The 20,565-nt window shown below is 40.7% G+C and overlaps 1 protein-coding gene across 4 annotated transcripts in view; it reads left to right on the plus strand.

The window, feature by feature from the left end:
- Positions 1 to 1,711: 1,711 nt before the first annotated feature.
- The window catches only part of ACTR3B (actin related protein 3B), a 28,705-nt gene continuing 9,851 nt past the window's right edge, over positions 1,712 to 20,565 (plus strand). For 3 of the 4 annotated variants that reach the window (XM_086614320.1, XM_086614322.1, XM_086614323.1), the window contains exons 1-9: positions 1,712 to 1,774; positions 10,386 to 10,441; positions 12,298 to 12,422; positions 13,393 to 13,503; positions 13,911 to 14,006; positions 14,406 to 14,513; positions 15,824 to 15,967; positions 17,006 to 17,179; positions 19,796 to 19,888. In XM_086614320.1, coding sequence (XP_086470446.1) covers positions 1,731 to 1,774; positions 10,386 to 10,441; positions 12,298 to 12,422; positions 13,393 to 13,503; positions 13,911 to 14,006; positions 14,406 to 14,513; positions 15,824 to 15,967; positions 17,006 to 17,179; positions 19,796 to 19,888 — 951 coding nt within the window. In that variant the 5' untranslated portion in view covers positions 1,712 to 1,730. The remainder of the gene's footprint in view (positions 1,775 to 10,385; positions 10,442 to 12,297; positions 12,423 to 13,392; positions 13,504 to 13,910; positions 14,007 to 14,405; positions 14,514 to 15,823; positions 15,968 to 17,005; positions 17,180 to 19,795; positions 19,889 to 20,565) is intronic. The other variant, XM_086614321.1, reaches the window with a different exon arrangement.

Raw genomic sequence — 20,565 nt, forward strand, 5'->3', positions numbered from 1 at the left:
AAACAGCTGGGACAGCTACAGGGATAACAATCAATGCCCGATAGACCCTGATAAACAGCTTGAGAAGAGAAGGGCAGGGCACAAGTGTTTCAAACCTCTGCAGCTGTTTGTAAATTGTTTACATAGAGCCCGTAGGCTGTGTGTGAGCTATGGCAATACCTCTGTTTCCAGATGAGCCAGTCTCCTCTGCTATAACAGACAGTGACTTATTAAAAAAAAGAAAAAGAAGAAAAAAAGTTGAGAATCATAACAAAGTTTATAGTGATGTGCCCATATAGCATATGAGCAGATATTCTTTGAGCCCAGCACAGCATATTGTGCAACAGCATGAGAGAGGGGAAATTTTGGCCAGGAAAGTCAAAGCATATTCTTTCTTTTATCTGTTGGATGCTAAAGCAGTGCCTTTCACTTGTTGTTTTGATCTGGCTGGCCTGAAGAGGGGGGCAGATGATTTCCATTGAGCTTCAATCCCCAGTCCTGGAGCCTACTTATTAGAGTCTGAGTGTTAGCTGTTTCAACCCACCGATAAGGGAGCCCTTCCAACAGATTGGGCTGCCTTCCACCACACTCGGTATCTTCCAAAATCTCCAAGGGGAACGGAGTGAACAAATATGTTAAGCAAGCCTGCTCAGTTTGGGGTAAACTGCTGAACAGTCCCCCCAGGGCATATGCACAGTCTACAGCCATCACACCAACGTTTTGTCTGAAGACCAGAGGATACATCTCATTTTCTTACATAAGCCCTTGGTCTGTACAAGCTTCTGGTGTAGCGATGCGGAGCTGGGAGAGGGCGACAGAAACCCACACCCTCATAGGAAACACACTTGTTCTCGTGGTTCACGCTTGGGCCCGGGCAGCTGCAGGGTCTATTTCTGGCGTTGCCACACACTCGCAGTGTGACCGGGGCTGAGTCACATATGAGACATCATTATCCCGTATGTAAATTAGGCATCAACAACTTTGCAGGTGATGTTTGTTGCAGCCTATTTTTTTAAAAGCACTGTAAGTGTACTAATATGTTGTATTCCGGGCCTGTTTACAGCCAACCCAGAGGATGTGCGGGCTGTAGCGTGGCCACCTGCGCCCAGAAGCACAGCTTGTTGCTTTTTACGATTGACTGACCCAATGTTGGTGTTTTTTTCCTGGGGCAAACCCCACCGTCACTGGAACGTGAACTGTGTGACAACTCTTGCTCTGAAGGGCAGCAGTGCTTGCTGAGGGGTGGCGAACCCTTTCTCCCCCCCACACGAACCGTATCCTTTGCGGTCACACATGGCTTGAGGGCAGCTTTTTACCTGAGGAAACCCCTCTCGGCCCGCGCGTCCTCGCAGGCACCAGCCCCGACGACCGAGCGCCCCTCACGCAGCAGGAAGGGGAGCACAGCGCCAAGCCCAGAGCCAGCCCATGACCCTGCTGACAGGCTCGGCCTCGGACACGCTTCCCCACCCGCCTCCAGAGCCCGTAACAGCGACCCGCAGCCGCTCGCAGCCCCGCGCTGCCCTCCCCCAACATGGCGTCCCGCGAGCGGCGGGGGCGGGCGGCGGCGGGGGCCGCGTCACGTGGCGGCGGCGGGCCGCGCACGCGCGCCGGGGCGGCGCTGAGCGGCGGCTGCATGGTGCCCGCCGCCCCGCCGCTGCCGGTGCAGTGCGGCCGCGCCGCGCCGGGGCAGCCGGCGGCGGCCTGCAGGGCGGCGTAGGGCCGCGTAGGGCCCGCGGCACCGGCTCCCCAGCATGGCGAGCTACCTGCCCCCGTGCGTGATAGACGGAGGCACCGGGTGAGTGCGGGGAGGAGGGGGGCCGGCGCTGCCGGTCCCCTGTCTGGGAAGCAGGGGGGTGTCCCCGCCGTGCCGGCGGCCCGCAGCCGCCTCCCGCCGCCGGTGAGGGCCCTCAGCGGGGAGTCCCTTCGCCTCTCCCGGGTCCGAGCTCTCGCCGTGTGTCCCGGTCCCTTCTCAGCCTGTCGCCCCCGGGCCGGAGGGTCTCTCCCCGCTCCGGGCCGCTCCGCCGCTGGGGCGGCTGCTGCTGCCCACCGCCCTCCGCCGAGTAACCTCCTCCTCCTCCTCCTCCTCCTCCTGCCCTTCCTCCCTCAGTGGGAACTGGGAGCGGGGCTGTCCTGCCGTGTCCCAGCCGTGAGCCCTGGGCGGGCTGCGTGCCTCCGCGGGTGGTGTGTTTCTGTGTGCCTTTTTCTCCTCTTGGGTCCGATTTTTGCTCGTGTTCTCTGACTTTAAACTGTTGCATAATTAAAATGCTAAAATTGAAGATGGCTTTTTTCAAACGGCTGCCTGGGAGCTGTGAACCGGCACTGGCTGTGGTCCAGGGGCAGGTGAGGTGTTCCTGCTGGGCTGTGGTGTCTCTTTCGTGCCCAGCTCTGGGACCGCCGTGGGTTTGCTGGATTGCATCTGGCTGTGCCTCTAGACAGCGGATACATCTTCCCGAACCTTTCCAGGTATTGCCTCCAGCCAGCAATGAGATGAGAGCTGGCCATACCAGTGGTGTTTCTTGGTCATTAGGTCATCCCTTCTTGACCTCTGTCAAATCGGTGTAAGATTTATCCTACATTTAGCCAAACCACCAGTTTCGTAACTCAAGTCTTTGAGGACTAAAGTGAATCTAAATTGCAGAGGCTATGCTCGGGAGGTGTTTCAGGAGCAAGTCTTTTCTACCTGTCTGTGGCTAGAGAAGACCCATTTCTTAACTGATAGACTAGTTCTGCTATGCCTCAGGAGGGAATGGGAGGCATCAGAGGCAGCTGTAACGAAGGTGATGCTGAATATGTGGTGTGCTCTTGCTAATATCTTTCCTTTGGCCCAGCAGTTACGGACAGCTCCGAGGAGGAGAGGAGATGCCAGTCCATGAGTAACTATTCAGCCAATAGATTTACTTGTCAGGCTGTGCCTGTGTCATCGATTGCATCAGTTTATTGCAATAATAGACTTTTCCTCTGCAGTGAAGTTGCAGCACTGTTTTTATTTATTTAGTGCTTGGAAAGTTACCTTTAAAATTTCCAAAATTGAGACATCTTAAAATAAACCCAAACCAACCAAACAAACAAAAACCCCAAACCCCAAGGTAACCAGAGGAAGCACTTTTCAGTGGTGTGGTCTCACACTGCCTTCTCCCGAAAAAGTTTTTCGTATTTTGAAATATGTCTTTATTACACCGTCACAAAACTTTCACAAGTCTCTTGCCCTGTTTCTGTTTATCTTACCAGAAATCAGCTCTATCCCCTCAGTGGAGAATACTGGATTCCATAGCTGGAAACTTTGGGAGTAGGATAGAGACTGGATTCTGTCTTGCATGTAATTCTACCTGTGCATTAGATATTCCTTGGTAGCTTCCCAGGTTCCTTCTGTTTATTTGCTGAAGATATTTTAAATATCTGTTCTGCACAGAATTGTTGGTGTTATAGGAATGTTACTTGACAGTTTTGAAGAGTTTTTCAAGGAAAGAAATGAGAGCTCTAGGTGAATCCTTTAAAAGGCTACCGTATAAACTGCAAAATCCAGAAAATACATTAAATGCAATGTCTGTGTCTTGCAGGAGACCTCCTTTGCTCTCAGTTTGTGGAGTGATTCCGTTGTTGCACTAGCAGTGGATGTTGTTGGCTAACAGTTGTACAAAAGAAATAAGGACAGAAAAGTATTTACCGTGTCCTTTCAGATAAATTTAAGTAGAATTTCCAAAGTCTGTTTAGTGCTTGTGTGGGGAAAAACTGGTGGAGTTTGTGTGTAGGAGTGAGTATATCCGTTTGTTTCAGGAAGGGATCGGATAGTCCTCAAATGATACGACTTCGTGTTTCCGTGCCTCCAAATGATTTTAATTCACAGGAGGCAACATGGTGTCTCTGCTGATGGGACTTACGCTTGGCATCGCTGCAGGGCACTCAAATGTGGAAGACTTTTCAGCAATGAGATTATCGAATCTCAAGTAATCTGGCAGAATTCAAGCAGAAATAAAAGTCTGAACCAAAGCAGCCAGAAGAAGTAGCTTGACTCACTGATATGCAGTCTCTCGAATTTTCCTCTGTGTGGGCTGAAAACCTTCTTATTGTTAGAATGAATCTACTTTGGGTTACAAGCTTCAAACAATTCATTCAAATTATTCATGAAAGGGCTTTCAGATGAAAAACTTGGAAGAGCATAGTGGAAAGGAAAAGGTATATGCAGACATGCACTGTGGAACATTATGTATATAAAATACACTTTTCTACTTACATCTGTAGTTCTGAATGAGGTGCTTTGTCCAGGCACTAATCCCTCTTCTTTTTGTGTAAGGGGATTTAAGAAGTTGGTGAAAAGACTCTTGTTGTTTTGTGCGTAAGGTGCCTGGTTTAATTTGCTGTTGTTTGCAGCTATAGCCTCAGTCATGTAAAATGCTGGAGTTTCTCAGAAAAAAATCAGCAACAGGTGTACAGAAAATAGGTATGTACCTTCAGTGAGAAACATATTGTCATAACAGGACAGGATAACATTCTTTTTCTCTATGGGATATATGCCTTGAACTTTCTTTGCCATAAACTACTCGCTCTTTATTCACAAATTTTGCAGAAAGTGGTGATAATTTACTATCACCTTTTCCATTAGTGTTTGCAAGTGACTTGTCCTACTTCAATTTTGATGCACTACGTCTTCATTTTCTTTGCATGAAGTATGCCTCGTGATCAGTTTACACATTGCTGTCAGTCTTTTTGTGGATAAGGGCATGCTATTTTTAGTTTCTTAGGACTATCAGGCTGTTTTGATGTTGCTGTTTTAAGTAGATTTAAACTTCATAACTAGTTTTATTAACTGGCATTTAGCTGTGGGACATCAGAACGCTAGTAGGTGGGTGTGTGAAACAAAGGTGTCTTAAAATACCTCTCTCTTCTTCAGTGTTTGTGTTTGCAGGCACTGAGGAATATTTCTATTTTGGGTGGTTGTTATTGAAGTCGCTCCATTTTTCTTTTAGTAAAGAAAGATTAGTTGTGCAAAGTCTTATTGACTAGCATAGAGGTAAATACTGATTTCTGGGAGAAGTGAGCTGGACTTGTCTGAAAACTTGAAGCTTAGGATGTTTTTTGTTGTTGCTGGGTTATTAAAGGTAGCTGGAACCTCAGACCATGTTCTTTCCCTCCCCGCCCCCCCATTATACTTCTGATGCTGAATGATTTGCTTTAGCCAAGTATTACCTCTGCTCTTTGCATGTGAGACTTGTGAACAAGCATTATTGTAATTGCTGCTCTGGGTCTAAGGAGCCTGAGTTAATTAACTGTTGTTTATAATCACAAGCTTCAGACCCGTAAAGTGCTAGACTCTCTTAAAAAAGCAATGGCTCTAATGCACACTTTATTCTTACAGTGGCTGCTGGTGCTCTTGGGTGAATTGAGCAGACAGAATAGATTTTTTTCAGTTTGGTATTTCCTCCTTCATCTCTTCTTTCTTCTTTCCCATTCCTTCACCATATTCTCCTTCATTTCAAAAGTGCCTTACCCTCTTCGCTGGGTAAAAAACTGGCTGGATGACCGAGCCCAGAGAGCTGTGGTGAATGGAGTTGAATCCCTTTGGCGGCCGGTCACAAGTGGTGTTCCCCAGGGCTTGGTTCTGGGGCCAGTCTTGTTTAATATCTTTAATGATCTGGATGAGGGGGTTGAGTGCTCCCTGAGTAAGTATGCAGATGACACCAAGTTGGACGGGAGTGTTGATCTGCTTGGAGGTAGGAAGGCTCTGCAGAGGGGTCTGAACAGGCTGGGTTGATGGGCCAAGGCCAATTGCATGAGGTTCAACAAAGCTGCGTGCTGGGTCCTGCACTTGAGTCACAACAACCCCGTGCATCGCTACAGGCTTGGGGGAGAGTGGCTGCAAAGCTGCCTGGCAGAAAAGGACCTGGAGGTGCTGGTTGACAGCTGGCTGAACATGAGCCAGCAGTGTGCCCAGATGGCCAAGATGGACAACAGCATCCAGGCTTGTAACAGAAATAGTGTGGCCAGCAGGACTAGGGCAGGGATCGTCACCCTGCACTCAGCACTGGTGAGGCCACACCTCGAATGCTGTGTTCAGTTTTGGGCCCCTCACTGCAAGAAAGACACTGAGGTACCAGAGCGTGTCCAGAGAAGGGCTGTTAAGCTGGTGAAGGGTCTGGAGCACAAGTTTTATGAGGAGCAGCTGAGCGAACTGGGATTGTTTAGCCTGGAGAAAAGGAGGCTCAGGGGAAACCTTATCGCTCCCAACAACTACCTGAAAGGAGGTTGTAGTGAGGTGGATGTTGGTCTCTTATCCCAGGTAGCTAGTGTTAGGATGAGAGGAAACAGTCTCAAGTTGTGCCAGGGGAGGTTTAGATTGGATATTGGGAAAAATTTCTTTACCAAAAGAGTGGTCAAACATTGGAACAGGTTGCCCATGGATGTGATGGAGTCACCATCCCTGGAAGAGTTCAAAAGACGTGTAGATGTAGCACTTCAAGACATGGTTTAGTGGGCATGGTGGTATTGGGTTGACGGTTGGACTTGATCTTAGAGGTCCTTTCCAACCTTAATGATTCTGTGATTGATTCTATGATCTTTATGAAAAGCTTGTGAGTTTCTCAGGCACGTCTGTAATAATGATAATGCAGTCTGTTTGTGGCGGCACTGCATCACGGGTGTTGTGGCAGTAGTAACTGTGAGTTATTTAGCATCTTAGCTGTCAGAGGTGTTCTTTACAGAGGTTACTTTTTGTTTATTTACAGGACTTTCTTAAAGCATTTTGCTGTTTTCAGTCGCTTCATAGCTATCACTTCATAGCGCTTTTTTTTTTTTGTGGATGTAACACATTGTTTTAAAGATATAAACCAAAAAGCAATAGAAATTGAGGAAATGCTAAAGTGTTCACAGCTGGGCTTTAGTCTTTTGCATACTTGTCCAGAGAAAAAAATTGAATGTCTTGTATTTTGAGGTGGATAAAGCAGTTGCCTGAGTTTGTGATTTTGTGTGCCTGGATTATGTTGTTGTCATGCTTCAGTAAGAATTTTCCAGAATACATCCCCACTCTTCAAAATGGTCGAGGGTGCAGTATCTGCTTCCGAGTTCAATCCATTTGTACATCTTTGCAGTCATTTTTCTACGTAACTTTTTCCATTTCTTCATGGTAGGACCTCAGAAAAGAAGGGGTTTAGGACTTGTCATTCCTCAGGCAAAAGCTAGTGAAACTGGTGCGTGTACTATATAATCCCCTAGGAAAACCAGGATGTACTAGAGAACGATCTTTATTTTTATAAACTGCTTGTTTCAACAATATATAATTTTCAGATGATTTTTTTTTTTTAAGGAATAGTCTCTTCAAATCCCCTTCCATAACATAGCCTTAGTTTATTGGATGAGTTTTCTACGAATCTTTAATGCAGTCTCCAGTATCCTATATTTTGGAGGATTTCCAGTAGGTTCCTATCTCACTGGCAATAAATCTGCTACTTTTAATGAAATTAAGTTGGAATACTGATTATCTACACATTCCCTACAACTGTCTCTGCAATTTACAGATCACAAGATGTTGCATTACCATTAGTCTGCTAGGCTGTAACCCAGGAGAAAGAAAACCGTGTTTTAGATGCTTAAATATTCATTGGAGAAGGGACTGGAGACCAGGTAACCTCTCTAACTGTTTAAGTCCAGAGCCTTTCAGGTCAATGAATATTTAAATATCTTGTATAAAAGGGAACAATCTCTGTAGGAAGTCCTGGAATTGGGTCACCCAAACACTTTAATGTACTCTTGGGTATGGCTCTGGAAGGTGGAATGTGTTCTGGTCCTGTTGGGCAGAAGAAAAGTCTTAGACCAAGTCTGCCATGTCCTGATTGAACAGGCTACCGGGTAAGAACGGGCAGCACAACCACGTCATCTCTGTTCCTTCTCTTCCTCAATGGTTTTGAGAGTACTTTGAGTTTCCATTCCGTTTGATTTTGTCGAAACACCTGAAATACAGCTGCTTGTTCAAGTTCATCTCTTGTTTGATCCTAATTAGACTTTTTTTTTAACAGCATTTTCTGTTGTACTTCCTTGCTTCAACATTGAACTGAGAATTTAGTTATTCTCATAGTTATAGTATTAATCCTTCATGCCTTCATGGGTTAATTGTACGCAAAAGAAATCTTTCCAGATGTTATCTTGTGAGATGTGTTCTTTGAAGAGAACTGATACTGAGATATAAGCTTACCCTGTAGTTTTAACTGGGATTAATTCACCTAGTGAAAAAATAAATCTGTAAAATATTGAGCTTTTGGTAACCTTTTAAGTTCTAGTAGGGGGATCTGGTCCTTACTTGAGAGGGAAGGTAAAACTACTGGAAACTGATAGACCAAGTTGACTTTGAGAGGATGTGAGTTTAGCATATGTGTAAAGGGTGAAAAGATGGCAACCTGAACTGATCTCTTGGCAGAGTTTAGTTTAAGAAATGAGTTCTAGTTATATTGCGGGAACGTTTTTATTTTTTTTAATATATATATACCTACACATTTATAAAATTGTATTAGAAGTACATATACATATATATATATACATGCTTAGGTATATGTGTGTATATGTATATATTGACTTTGTTTGTCACTGGGGCTTGAAGGGCTGTTTCCATGCCTGATTGCCATTTCTTAGAACTGGGTCTCCTGAATCTTGAATCCAGCAATGGTTTCCTTGGTCCTTGCTTATGTGCATTTGAGCAAAACTCATTTCAGCAGGAGAAATGAAGTAGTATTATCCTGTAATGCGTCTTAAATCCCAGTGTAACTCCTGTTGTTGCTTGTTATAACAGTATTCCCTAGGTAGGCCTCGTTCTAAAATGTGAAGAAACTATGCAATAATAATAATAAAAAGAACTCTTATTGGTAATGGACTTCTTTACAAGTCAGTCTAATTTAATGTCCTGATTATATTTTTTGAGAGCTGCAGAAAGTATGCATAAACATTTTGGGTTAGACTGAAAGCATATGCCCATATAATGATGATTAAAAATACAACAAACCCTTGCCCCCTAAACACAGTCCTTGCCTTTTTAGCCTTGGGGAAAACATCTTTTTTAACTATTATTTGAAGTCCATTGAAGCTATAGCTTTGAAGAGATGTTGAAAATATAATATTTAAATTCCAAGGTCGTTGCTAATTCAGTTTTGATTTAATTCCTTTATCTAAGCAAACTGACTCTTAATGAGTGTTTCCCATAAAGGGGAACTTACTGTTCAAGCTGTTAATGAAGAAGCAACCCTCTGCTTTAGTGATGGCAGAATATTGTTTGCAAATATTGAGAGTAGGACGTAGGCAAAGATCCGAAATTCCCTTTAGGACCTAGATTGTGATTGGTCTCATTTAAGAATGTCATGGCTTTAAATTTTCACGGTTAAAAAAAAAAAAAAAAAAGGACGTGAATAATGTTAATTTCCCTCAAATCATGCTATTATTATAATTCTATTCTGATCTAATGACAATGTTAGAGAAAGACTTCAGTTTCTGCACCCATTCAATTCGTTTTGTTGTTTTTTTCCTTTCTTTTGTTTTTTGGAAACTGCTTCGAATTTCTCCCCGCCCCCAGGAATTAGAGCTGTTTTTCGTAGTCTGGGATGCTAATTATTTCTGGTTGCTAAAGACCTGAACTAGCTTGCAGCCAGTAACATCATGCAGAGATTTTAGGTTTTGTGTGAATATCCCTTTTCTTTTTTTTTTCATCGCTGAGTTACCAGTTTCGTTTTTCTCTTACTCCTTTACTTGTTAAAATAGATATTAAATTGAAAGAGACATACAATGCTTCATACCATCTGCTGCCTATTTCTAAAGCATTTTATCAATGCATGCTTACTTTGGTGTAGTATGTATATAATAACACACAGATACTATACCTGTGACAAAGCGAGTGCTTTGCACAGGTTTGTGCAAGACATGAAAGGGAATTCTATTGGAATTGCAACTAGAGTTCTGAACTGTGGTTTGTACTTAAGGCACGCGTGTTTTTTTTTTTCTGTATTTGACAATATTGAACGAATATGCAAAGTCTAATGACATCTTTGGTCATGGTAGCTTTCTGAAAGGTAAGGTCTGCGCTGTCCTTTTTTTACCAAAGGGTGGAATGTGGCCTGCCTATCTTTTATCCTAGCTGGTCAAAAAGATGGAGAAAGCAAGAGCGGGGTTTTCAGACTTCACAGTTCAGAAAAAACACTACAGAAATTTGTAAGCTGAAGGTGTCTGAAAAATAAATTACACCTAAAATATTTACCACTTCTGAGTTTTCTTCTCAGCAGGATGACACTTGAAAGCATAACCCAGAAAATGTAGATGTGGTATGTAATTGTTTGTCCTTTGCTGTAAGAAGTGTAGTGAATTGAAAGTATTTTTTCTTTTTTTTTTTTTTTTACATCTAAGTGCATCTAATGACCTTGTGATTGTTCTTTTTCTAGGTATACAAAACTTGGCTATGCAGGAAATACAGAACCTCAGTTCATTATCCCATCATGTAAGTTATTTTTTGTCCTTCCAAATTCTAATATATACCTCTATCCCTGAGCACTTTCATGAGTAAATGACATGCTTTCCAACTCCCAGCTCAGCCATCATAGTCTCTGGTCCATCTGGGAAGTGATACTCATTGCGTTAGCATCTTTGGCTAGAATGTAGCTAAACACAACTCCTTGTTTGCAGTTAGCTAGGACTGTTGCTCATTAAATCAGCTCTTGGTTGCTATGACAAAGATGAAGAGAACTCCAGTCCAATTTCCTTTTTATCTCCCATTATTTTTCTGCCAGGACTCTTGAGTAGGCAGAATGCAATTTACCTCCTGTCTACCTGACGCCATGGTTACTGCCCGGCTAATCTGGGGAAGGCTTCCAATCAAATTAAGTACTAAAGTGCAGGTGGTGTCTGCCTTATTTACATTGTCTGGGACTGTAGACAGTTTAATATTCAAAAAAGTTGTTCTGATTAGAAAATGTTCTTCTTGGGTACATGTTTACCAATTAAAATGGCTTCACCTATTTAACATGCTTTTGTCAAGCAGATTTAGTTTTTAAATTTTTTTTGTTGTTTAAAATATTATACCTTTCTGGTGTTCTTGATTTTAATTGTCATCTTATAATAGACAGCATTTGAGAGAAACTTTTAAATAGTAGCACTGACTATGTATTTACATCTATAATGGCATCTATTATCTCATGGTTATCTCCAATTATGTTAAACACTGCCTTTTACTTTTTATGAACTCTGTCAATTAGCTACTTATTAATGCATGTAGACTGCCTTGTAGCTACTCACAGGAGAAGGTATAAAGATAACAAAATAATGATGGTAATCGGGGGCCAAAGAGGTGGAGGGGGACATGCCTTTACCAGATGTAGCTGCAGTGCTTGTTATAGTTTAACTATTTTAAGTATTATAAGAAATTCCAACTTAAACCACTGGTAGAAGTGTAAACATCTTACATTAAAGAAGTGGGATAGAAAGAGTTTTCTGTGAATTTGTTATAAATTCTGTTTTATAAAACTATAAACTCACTGGGGCACAGGTGTATTTCCAAAAGAGTTGTTTGCCTGTCAGTAATTTTTGGTGCTGATAGTGTTTGGCGCATTTGTGGGTGATGCCCGTCTACTCTGTGTTTTGTACTGTGTGTTACTTAGATCCTGATTGTGACCTATTAAAAGAAAGCTGTGTATAAATAAGGTTATGTTTTAAGAGTACTTTATTCCATTTTTTTTATAGTTTGCCCCAGATTTGTTGGGTTTCTTTTTTGCTGTCTCATCTTCTTGCCTATAGCAGCCATCATCTAATAATTTTAGTGATAGTTGCAGCCTGCTAATGGGGAGCATAAGAGTCTCCAAAGATTTCTCTGAAGCACTGCAAATTGATTTCTCCCCTACCCTCTTCCTCTTTTTCGCCAACCAGGATAATGACTCCGATACTTGCTTCTGAAGTACATAGTTTATTTTCTCCTCCTGCACTCTTTCTCTTAATTCTAGAGTTGAAACTCAGAAAATCATGTTGTTTACTGGCTTAAAGAGTATCTCCAGTGGAATGCTGCACTTGGGCAAGTTTAGTGCCTGCTGTAGTCTGTAAATGAATACATTTTTTTTAGATTTTCTGAGCTGTTATTTACATTAAGTAGGGATGAGTGACCAGAGTACTGTGTGAGGCAGTGAGAATGATCTCTGCTATATTGTCTTGTCAGTAGATTGCTTACATAATTTCTACTTTCTGGAAACTATGCTTTCTATATCCCAATTTTTATTTCTGGAAAATAATATTTAAGTAAATAAATATTCATGGCTTGGTATTTAGCTGTGTTAATTTTGTTTTGATTTGTTTGGATTTTGTTTTAAGGTATTGCAATCCGAGAATCAGCCAAAGTAGGTGACCAGGCTCAGAGGAGGGTCATGAAAGGCGTTGATGATCTGGACTTTTTCATAGGAGATGAAGCCATAGATAAACCTACCTATGCTACAAAGGTAAACATTGGGTATTGTCAAGAAGTCTTTCCAAAGTTTCACATTTTTATTGTGTAGTGTTCTAGGACTTTTTGATAGTTGTTTAAAACACATGTTTGGTTTTTTGTGGACTGCATGATTTGGTTCATGGCTTTACCTTTTTGTAAATGTATGTTTTACTAGTGCTGTCCTGTGTGATTGGTGCTTGAACCCTTGTGTAAGTATCTGTTGATACAGTGCAGCTGTTCAGCTTGCAAAATTATTAGCTATTAAGATAGTCGTAAACACAAAATATTTAAATTCTTGCTAAAAGTGTATCCTCTTAGCATGGCATATGGACTGGGCAATGTGTTGGGTACTTTTGCTTCAGGGAATATCACAATTGTTTTGTGGAAAGCTGTCGTCAATGCAGCTTTTCTGCATATCATATTTTCCATATCCTACTAAAGGACTTCTTGTACTTACAAAATGTTACTGGCTTATGAATTATGTGGAAAAAAAATCATATTTTATACATCCTACTGTAATGCTTAAATGTCAGCTGTGTTCTTAACATTGAATAAAATGTAAACATTATCCCTGCCAGAATTTTCGTGGAAAAATATATAGCCTATATGGTCTTTATTTCTTTTTATAGATCGGAAGGCATATTGAAGCCAAGTATATTCTTAACTTTATAAATGAGAAAATTTATACAAAAAGAGATTAAAACACAGTGCCGCAATAGAGCCGTAGCAGTATTAAAAACAGAATCTGGATTCTGGCTTCTAGTCCTGCAAGATAATCACAATTTGAAGTACCTGGGAGCAGGAGATGACCTCAAATAGTGCCTCTAAATTGAAATTAGAGTGGAGGATTTGATAAGGTAAACACGAGATGAGATGTTTCATTCTTGCAGAAGATGTAAAGGTTTGGGGATTTAGGCTGTTCCTATTTCTGGGTTTGTTTATCCTTGTATGGTCTAGAGTGTTGACAAGTTTTCTTGCTTCAGTGGCCTATACGACATGGGATTGTTGAAGACTGGGACCTCATGGAGAGATTCATGGAGCAGGTCATTTTTAAATACCTACGAGCTGAACCTGAGGATCACTATTTTTTAATGGTGAGTTAATGAGACCGAGTAAGAAAATATTTTTGTAAGAGGAAAACTAAATAATGTTCCAAGCACAAGTATCTCTGTTGGAGGATTTTTCTCTGTATATGTCTTTTATTTCTTCAGCAACTGGGAGATAGGGTGGGAGGAGAGGGAGGAGGAAAGTAATCTGTAAGGCTTCATTATAACTAAATTCTGTTCGTTTTGCGATGCAGGCTACTGAAGATTGGATTTTTTTTAAAAAAAAAACTTTGATCACTTTGTTCAAACTAAATTCCATTTGAAATTTTCTATTTTGAGTGCACTGAGAATTTTAAAAGTTTCATTAACGTACCAAGCAAATCAGTGAATGAACTGTTAGGACTCTATTGAGGTGCTTTTTCAAAACTTTATTGTTTTTTTTTTTTCCCCTCCAGACAGAGCCTCCTCTGAATACACCAGAAAACAGAGAGTATCTTGCAGAAATCATGTTTGAATCATTTAACATACCAGGACTTTACATTGCTGTTCAGGTGAGCAAAGTGAATATATACTTCTAAAGTGCATTATAGAATCATAGAATGGTTTGGGTTGGAAGGGACCTCAAAGATCATCTAGTTCCAACCCCCCTGCCATGGGCAGAGAAATCCTCCACTACACCAGGTTGCCCGAAGCCTCATCCAACCTGGCCTTGAACACTTCCAGGGATGGGGCATCTACAACTTCTCTGGGCAACCTGTTCCACTGCCTCACCACCCTCAATGTAAAAAATTCCTTCCTTATATCTAATCGAAATCTCTCCTCTTTCAGTATCGCTGCAGTATGTATGGTCTTCAACATACACGTGTCCGAAATGTTTGAAACAGTATTTTCTGAGATTGTAAATTAGCGCACTCTGCCTGCTTCTAAATATAAACATCTTTCTCGTGTAGGCAGTGTTGGCCTTAGCTGCCTCTTGGACGTCAAGGCAGGTTGGAGAACGTACTCTGACTGGAATTGTCATCGATAGTGGTGATGGAGTGACCCACGTAATTCCTGTGGTATGTAGCACCATGCAGTTTGAAATTATCCGTGGTTTGGACAGGTACAGGGTTTGTTTACTATGGGTTTAAGTTAGAGATGTCAAACTAAACTTTATTTTAAAATTTTTAGTGTTGCTTGGGATTTTTTCCACCCTTGATTGTTTTGAAAAGTATATATTTTATTATGTGAACTTACTTATGCAATTAATTTAGTTTGTAGACTATAGGAAGGTCACAGTAAGGAATCATCAGGCCATCTTTTAAAGGCTATTTCTGTGTAAAACTTTGTCTTCCATTAGTGTCATATCTCAGTTCTTTTTAATAGTAATGCTTATCATGGTTTTGGATCTCCTGCATGCCACCAGTGTCTGACAAGAGATGTTCTAAGTTTTTTTTGGTGTCTTGCATTTTGATTCTTTAGTATCGCTGACAACGTGTGCTCGTAGTTTATTTTATTGTATTTTAGAAGTTAATGAACTCTGCTTGTGTGGAAACAACTACAAGCTTGTATAAATGCATGTTCATATACAAGGTCGATCTCAGACGACCTTATAATTTATGATAGAATGTTAAAAATACAGAATTATCTGTGCATACTGACACCTGTTCTATTGATGTCATTTTGTGTATTTCTGAAGCATATAGTATGCTTGAAAGAGCAGTTATTTTAGAAATGAAAATTTGATTCCCTGTAACTTCATCTTGCGTTTTGGTATTTACCCAGTCTCAGTATTTTCTTCATATGGGGAATGTTGGGAAGAAACAGCATTTACCACATGAGACTCTGAAAAAGTGTAAAAAAAGCAAGAGAAGAAATAGCGTTGGCTCAGCAATACCAGTGTTTTCAGTAAATGCATCCTGAAAAAAAATTAGCAAATAGATTTGTTGTTTTTATTGTGTTTATCGTTAGACACTACTTAATTTCTTGTCTGAGGCTTTTAAAAAATTTTATACTTTTTCCTATTTGTTTTTCACTCTCAAAAGGGCATGAGTGGTTGATTTATGTTACGTTTGCTTTTCAGATCATGCCTAAAAGGAACCATCTGATCAGACTTTGTCTTCTAATGTGTGCAAGACTTTTTGTCTGTCACTTATGTGTCTATTAGATAATCAGTATCTGTTTATATGTGGTAATCAAGATCTTTCAAATAAAAATAATATCTACTTTGCAGCGGATTGAACATCTAAATAGTAATTTTACAGTTTCAAGATTTTACTTTTAATTAAAAATCAAAGCAATTGTAAAAATGAACGTTGGTTTTGCTGTTAATTATTGATACACAGTAGGCTTTTCCTTAAATACTTTTTTTTCCTCTCCTCCTACATAGGCAGAAGGCTATGTAATTGGAAGTTGCATCAAACATATTCCTATTGCAGGTAGAGATATTACTTACTTTATTCAACAACTCCTAAGGGAAAGGGAGGTGGGAATTCCTCCTGAACAATCTCTGGAGACAGCAAAAGCCATAAAGGTACACCCTTCTTTATCTCTTAAAACATAAATAAAACTCTTTGAGCTAATTTTTTGGCTTTAACAAGTTGCCAGTGGCTCTCTTAAAAATGCAAATGTAGGCAGCGTATTGTAATTACACAAGCTTCGGGTGGTTTATCCAGTCAAGTGCAGGGGAAGGAGAAAGAGGAAGAAAACCTTCGTGCTGGACTGTTGGGAGCAAATATGTTCTGCAGGTTAAATCAGTGTTTTAAGCTTTGGATTTGTTTAAAATTTCCTTTTAAATATAATGAGAAATAAACTTATGTGATGTCAGTAGGGTGATTGTGTGAGTCTGATCTTCATAGAATCATAGAATCATAGAATCGTTAGGGCTGGAAGGGACCTTCAAAGGTCATCTAGTCCAACCCCCCTGCAAGGAACAGGGATATCTCCAACTAGATCAGGTTGCTCAGGGCCTCATCCAACCGGGCCTTGAACGTCTCCAGGGATGGAGCATCCACCACCATCATAGAATGGTTTGGGTTGGAAGGAACCTTAAGGATTATGTAGTTCCAACCCCCCTGCCATGGGCAGGGACACCTTCCACTAGGCGAAGTTGCTCAAAGCCTCATCCAGCCTGATGTTGAACACTTCCAGGGATGGGGCATCCACAACTTCTCTGGGCAACCTGTTCCAGTGCTTCACCACCCTCAGAGGGAAGAATTTCTTCCTTCGATCGAATCTAAATCTCCCCTCTTTCAGTTTAAAGCTTTTTACAGTGAGAACTCGCCGTTGAACTTCCTTATTGTCGCAGATCTAACGGTTGTGACGTTTTCATTTTGAGCCTAATCTAGATGAATCAGTGTGTAATCTTACTGAAACAATCAGACCATGTGCATCGTCTTGTAGGGCTGAGTCTTCAGTGGTCGTTTGGGTGAGAACATCTGTTGAACAGCTCCATCTGTAACAACGCTCATGTATTTTTGTTTTCTGTTATACTTTAATTCAATGATAGAACTTTAATTCAGTGATAGAGTCATTATTTTGGCAATTTTTAATGCATGGTGTTTCCTAACAGGAGAAATACTGTTACATTTGCCCTGACATAGTGAAAGAGTTTGCCAAGTACGACGGAGATCCTCGAAAATGGATCAAACAATATACTGGCATCAACGCGATCAACAAATCCAAGTTTGTTATAGATGTCGGTTATGAAAGGTTCCTTGGACCTGAAATTTTCTTTCATCCTGAGGTAAGACTAGGGACTAGCAGCATTAAGTTACAGAAGCTTCACTGTGTGAGTGAAGAGGGAGGTACGATCATTTTTGGTGCCAGTGCGCCATCAAGTGGAAGCAAGATATTAGTGAGTCTCCTGGCTGGAAGCCGTGTACAATCTCAGCTGACGTAAGCATGGAAAAACGTGAGCAGCATTGCATCGACAGTATTTTAAATCACGGACGCTGACTTTTGCGTTCTTTCTCTGTTGACACTGAGTCAGTTCACGAAGCATGGATGCTAAATTTGCCCTTGAGGGAAGTCCATTGAAATCACTGTTACTGTGGTCGTAATATGTACAATTCTGGGAAAGATTACAGTACCTAGTTTACAATACTTAGTCTGTCTGGTTTTTGGTAGTTTAGTTGGAGTGAGCTTCAGGATATTGCGGGAGAGGAAGGAGTCAAGTTTTAATGTTACAGCCTAGCAGAGAAGGTCCTCTCCCTTCCTACGCACTCTTGAGTTTGTTGCAGTTTAATCAACTACGATGTTAACACTGGTGAATTTTCCCTTTGTCTACCCTCCTCCTATCAGAACAATATTAAAAATCCTCATTCACTCACCTTTTGTGTAAATTCCAGCCTTGATCTCTTTGTGGACAGTTTGTAGCCATCTGATCTTGTGCCAGCATTAAACCTCTGGGCTAAATAGTTTGTCCTCCCTGCTGTTTACCCTTATGATCTTACAGAGAGGCATTGAATCCCATGTCAGACATCATTTTAATAGCTCCTCTTTCCATAGTCCCTTCAAAGACTTCTAGGAGCAGGATAAAGGACTAATTTTCATTTTCTTAATTTCTTGATAGTTTCTTGGCTCTATATTGGAAAAAAAAAACCAAACACAAAACAACTGAACTGACTTTCTAGACAAGAAAAACGTGCTAGATGGTACATACTGCATCCAAACAGAATTTCTTGCTGGACTTAGAATCATAGAGTCACAGAATGGTTTGGGTTGGAAGGGACCTCAAAGATCATCTAGTTCCAACCCCCCTGCCATGGGCAGGGAACCCCTCCACTACACCAGGTTGCCCAAAGCCTCATCCAACCTGGCCTTGAATGCTTCCAGGGATGGGACTTTATCCATCTTGATATGGACTTTATCCATCTTGATATGGACTTCATTAACTCCTCACTTCAGAGGGTATCAAGTTAGCTAGGTAAAAGCTGCCTTTGATAAAGCTGTCTTGTAATCTTTTCCTATTTTCAGTTTACAAAATTTGTTCTGAAGTCTTTAATGCTCTTCTAACCTAAAGTTAGGCTTTGGGGTTTGTAGTTATCCAGATTGTTTCTCCACTTTTTCAATTAGGTATTCTACTTGCTATTCTCCAACCATATGGTGTTTGCTAGTGGAATGCAATTTCACATGTCAGTTCTCTTGTCCCCATTCTGGGAGCATGGTATAATCTGCTTTGGATGTCATAACTCTCATTTCTATTTATTCCTTATGCCCTGCTGTTTTATCAATATCTTTATTGAGAGCTTGAGAGAAGTTTTCAGGCTGTAGTTCATTCAGATGAGAACTCTCTGTGTGAAGCAACACCACTTCTTTCTTCTCTCTTAGTTTATGTGACTTCTTGTTTTAGTTTCTTGCGCGATTAATGGTTATTATGGAAATTAGTCTGAATTCTTGGGGATTTTTCACATCATTCTTATGGCTCCTGGTCTCCAAGCCAACTTCCTTCGCTAATTTCTCTTTCAGTTCGATGTATACATGTTGTGTTTTGGCTTTTGTCATTCATCCAGTTAGATACTTCATCTTGTTTAGGATGTAAATCCCAAATGGTTTCTACACCTTTGGGAAAGTTTTAAAGCTGCATAATAATATATCTATAATAATATATTATTATCTATCGATCATTCATTTAATTTCTCAAAGTTTAATCTCTGAAAGGGCAAAATCTAGGCTATGAAGTGTGTGGTGGTGGTGGGTTTTTTTAAAGCTCATGTTAAGTTTTAAGTGGAAAATTGCCACTAGTTCAAGAATGTTTTCTAGCATCAGCAACTCTGACTCTCTAGTATTTATAAATGCAGAAATTTACATTCGCAGTGTATTGATGTTAGCCTTGATGGGGACTTCCACTCACTTAGAGTATGTCTTTTTAAATATTAGAGATATTGTGTGCTTGGAAAAAATCTGGCTTTTTGTTGGGAATTTAACACTGGTATTTTAATAGGGTTTAAAATTTTTTTTTCAGGGAAACATTCCAGTTTGCTTGCTGATATTTTTGATTTCACTTAAAAGGAAAGACAGGACCACATCTCGCAGTGACAGTATGTTTAATATCGCAGGAGAACTCAAAATCGTGTCACGTGCAGTAGTAGTTCCATAGTGCATAAATTGTAAACAGTGAATTTATGACCAAGGAAGAGAATCTGAATTTCTCAGCAGAAAAAGGAATTCTTGTTTCCCTTGTACAGAAGTGAGTTTGTTATAATGTAGAGTAAGTGGTGAGCAGGAGTAATACTGACTTTGATTCCTGCCCACCTCCTTTAAAAGTGCTATTACAAAACCTCTCTACAGTCTCACTTCTACCTTTTTGTTTCTCCGTTCTTGAGACAAAAAATCTAATACCTATTCTATTTCATTTTAGTTTGCTAATCCTGATTTTATGGAATCCATTTCGGATGTAGTTGATGAAGTTATACAGAACTGTCCCATTGATGTCCGGCGTCCGTTATATAAGGTATGGTCTTCCTGTTGTAAGATTAAGTTAATTTATTTGAAGACTAAACATCAACATATCATCCTCATGAAGCACATACGTAGCTACCACTTCCCCCCCTATGACAAATGTCAACTTTGAATAGAAATAAAGTTCAAGTTAAACAAAGTGCCACTTCTGAATGAGGAGTACTTGATATTTGCTGCTTTTCATTTTTGAAAGAAGAGTTATCTGTAACAGTGGCTTGATACATAGGTAAGTATTGTCCCTGAGGACAGAGGGATGTTATTTGTATCTGATATTTGTAATGTGAATTCTTGTGCATGAAGGTCTTTGGCTTTTGCCCGTTTTAAAGGTTGCATCATGGTCTCACCTCTCTCACTCCCCTCCACCTCCTGCTTTATTAAGCAGTGGTTTCAAATGCATACTTTTTTTTTTTCATAGTCTTGACTTATATCTGTCCACTGTCTGCGGTTTTAGCCAGGTGCTGAACCCAGTATTAAAGTACTTGAAGACTTAAAATCTTTGAGGAGACAATAGTTAGGCCTGCTTAAACTTGCCCAAGGTATAGCTGAGAGAGTACTTTCAGTCACTGATTCTTTAAGAAATGAAAAGGAAGTAACTGACAGGCATAGCCTATGGCAAGTGCTCTCTGTATTGGCAGCACATCCTGTGCTTCCTGGTTGTTTTCTGCTTGT

This window comes from Tauraco erythrolophus, chromosome 7 (genome assembly GCF_009769465.1).
Source record: "Tauraco erythrolophus isolate bTauEry1 chromosome 7, bTauEry1.pri, whole genome shotgun sequence".
Lineage (NCBI taxonomy): Eukaryota > Metazoa > Chordata > Aves > Musophagiformes > Musophagidae > Tauraco > Tauraco erythrolophus.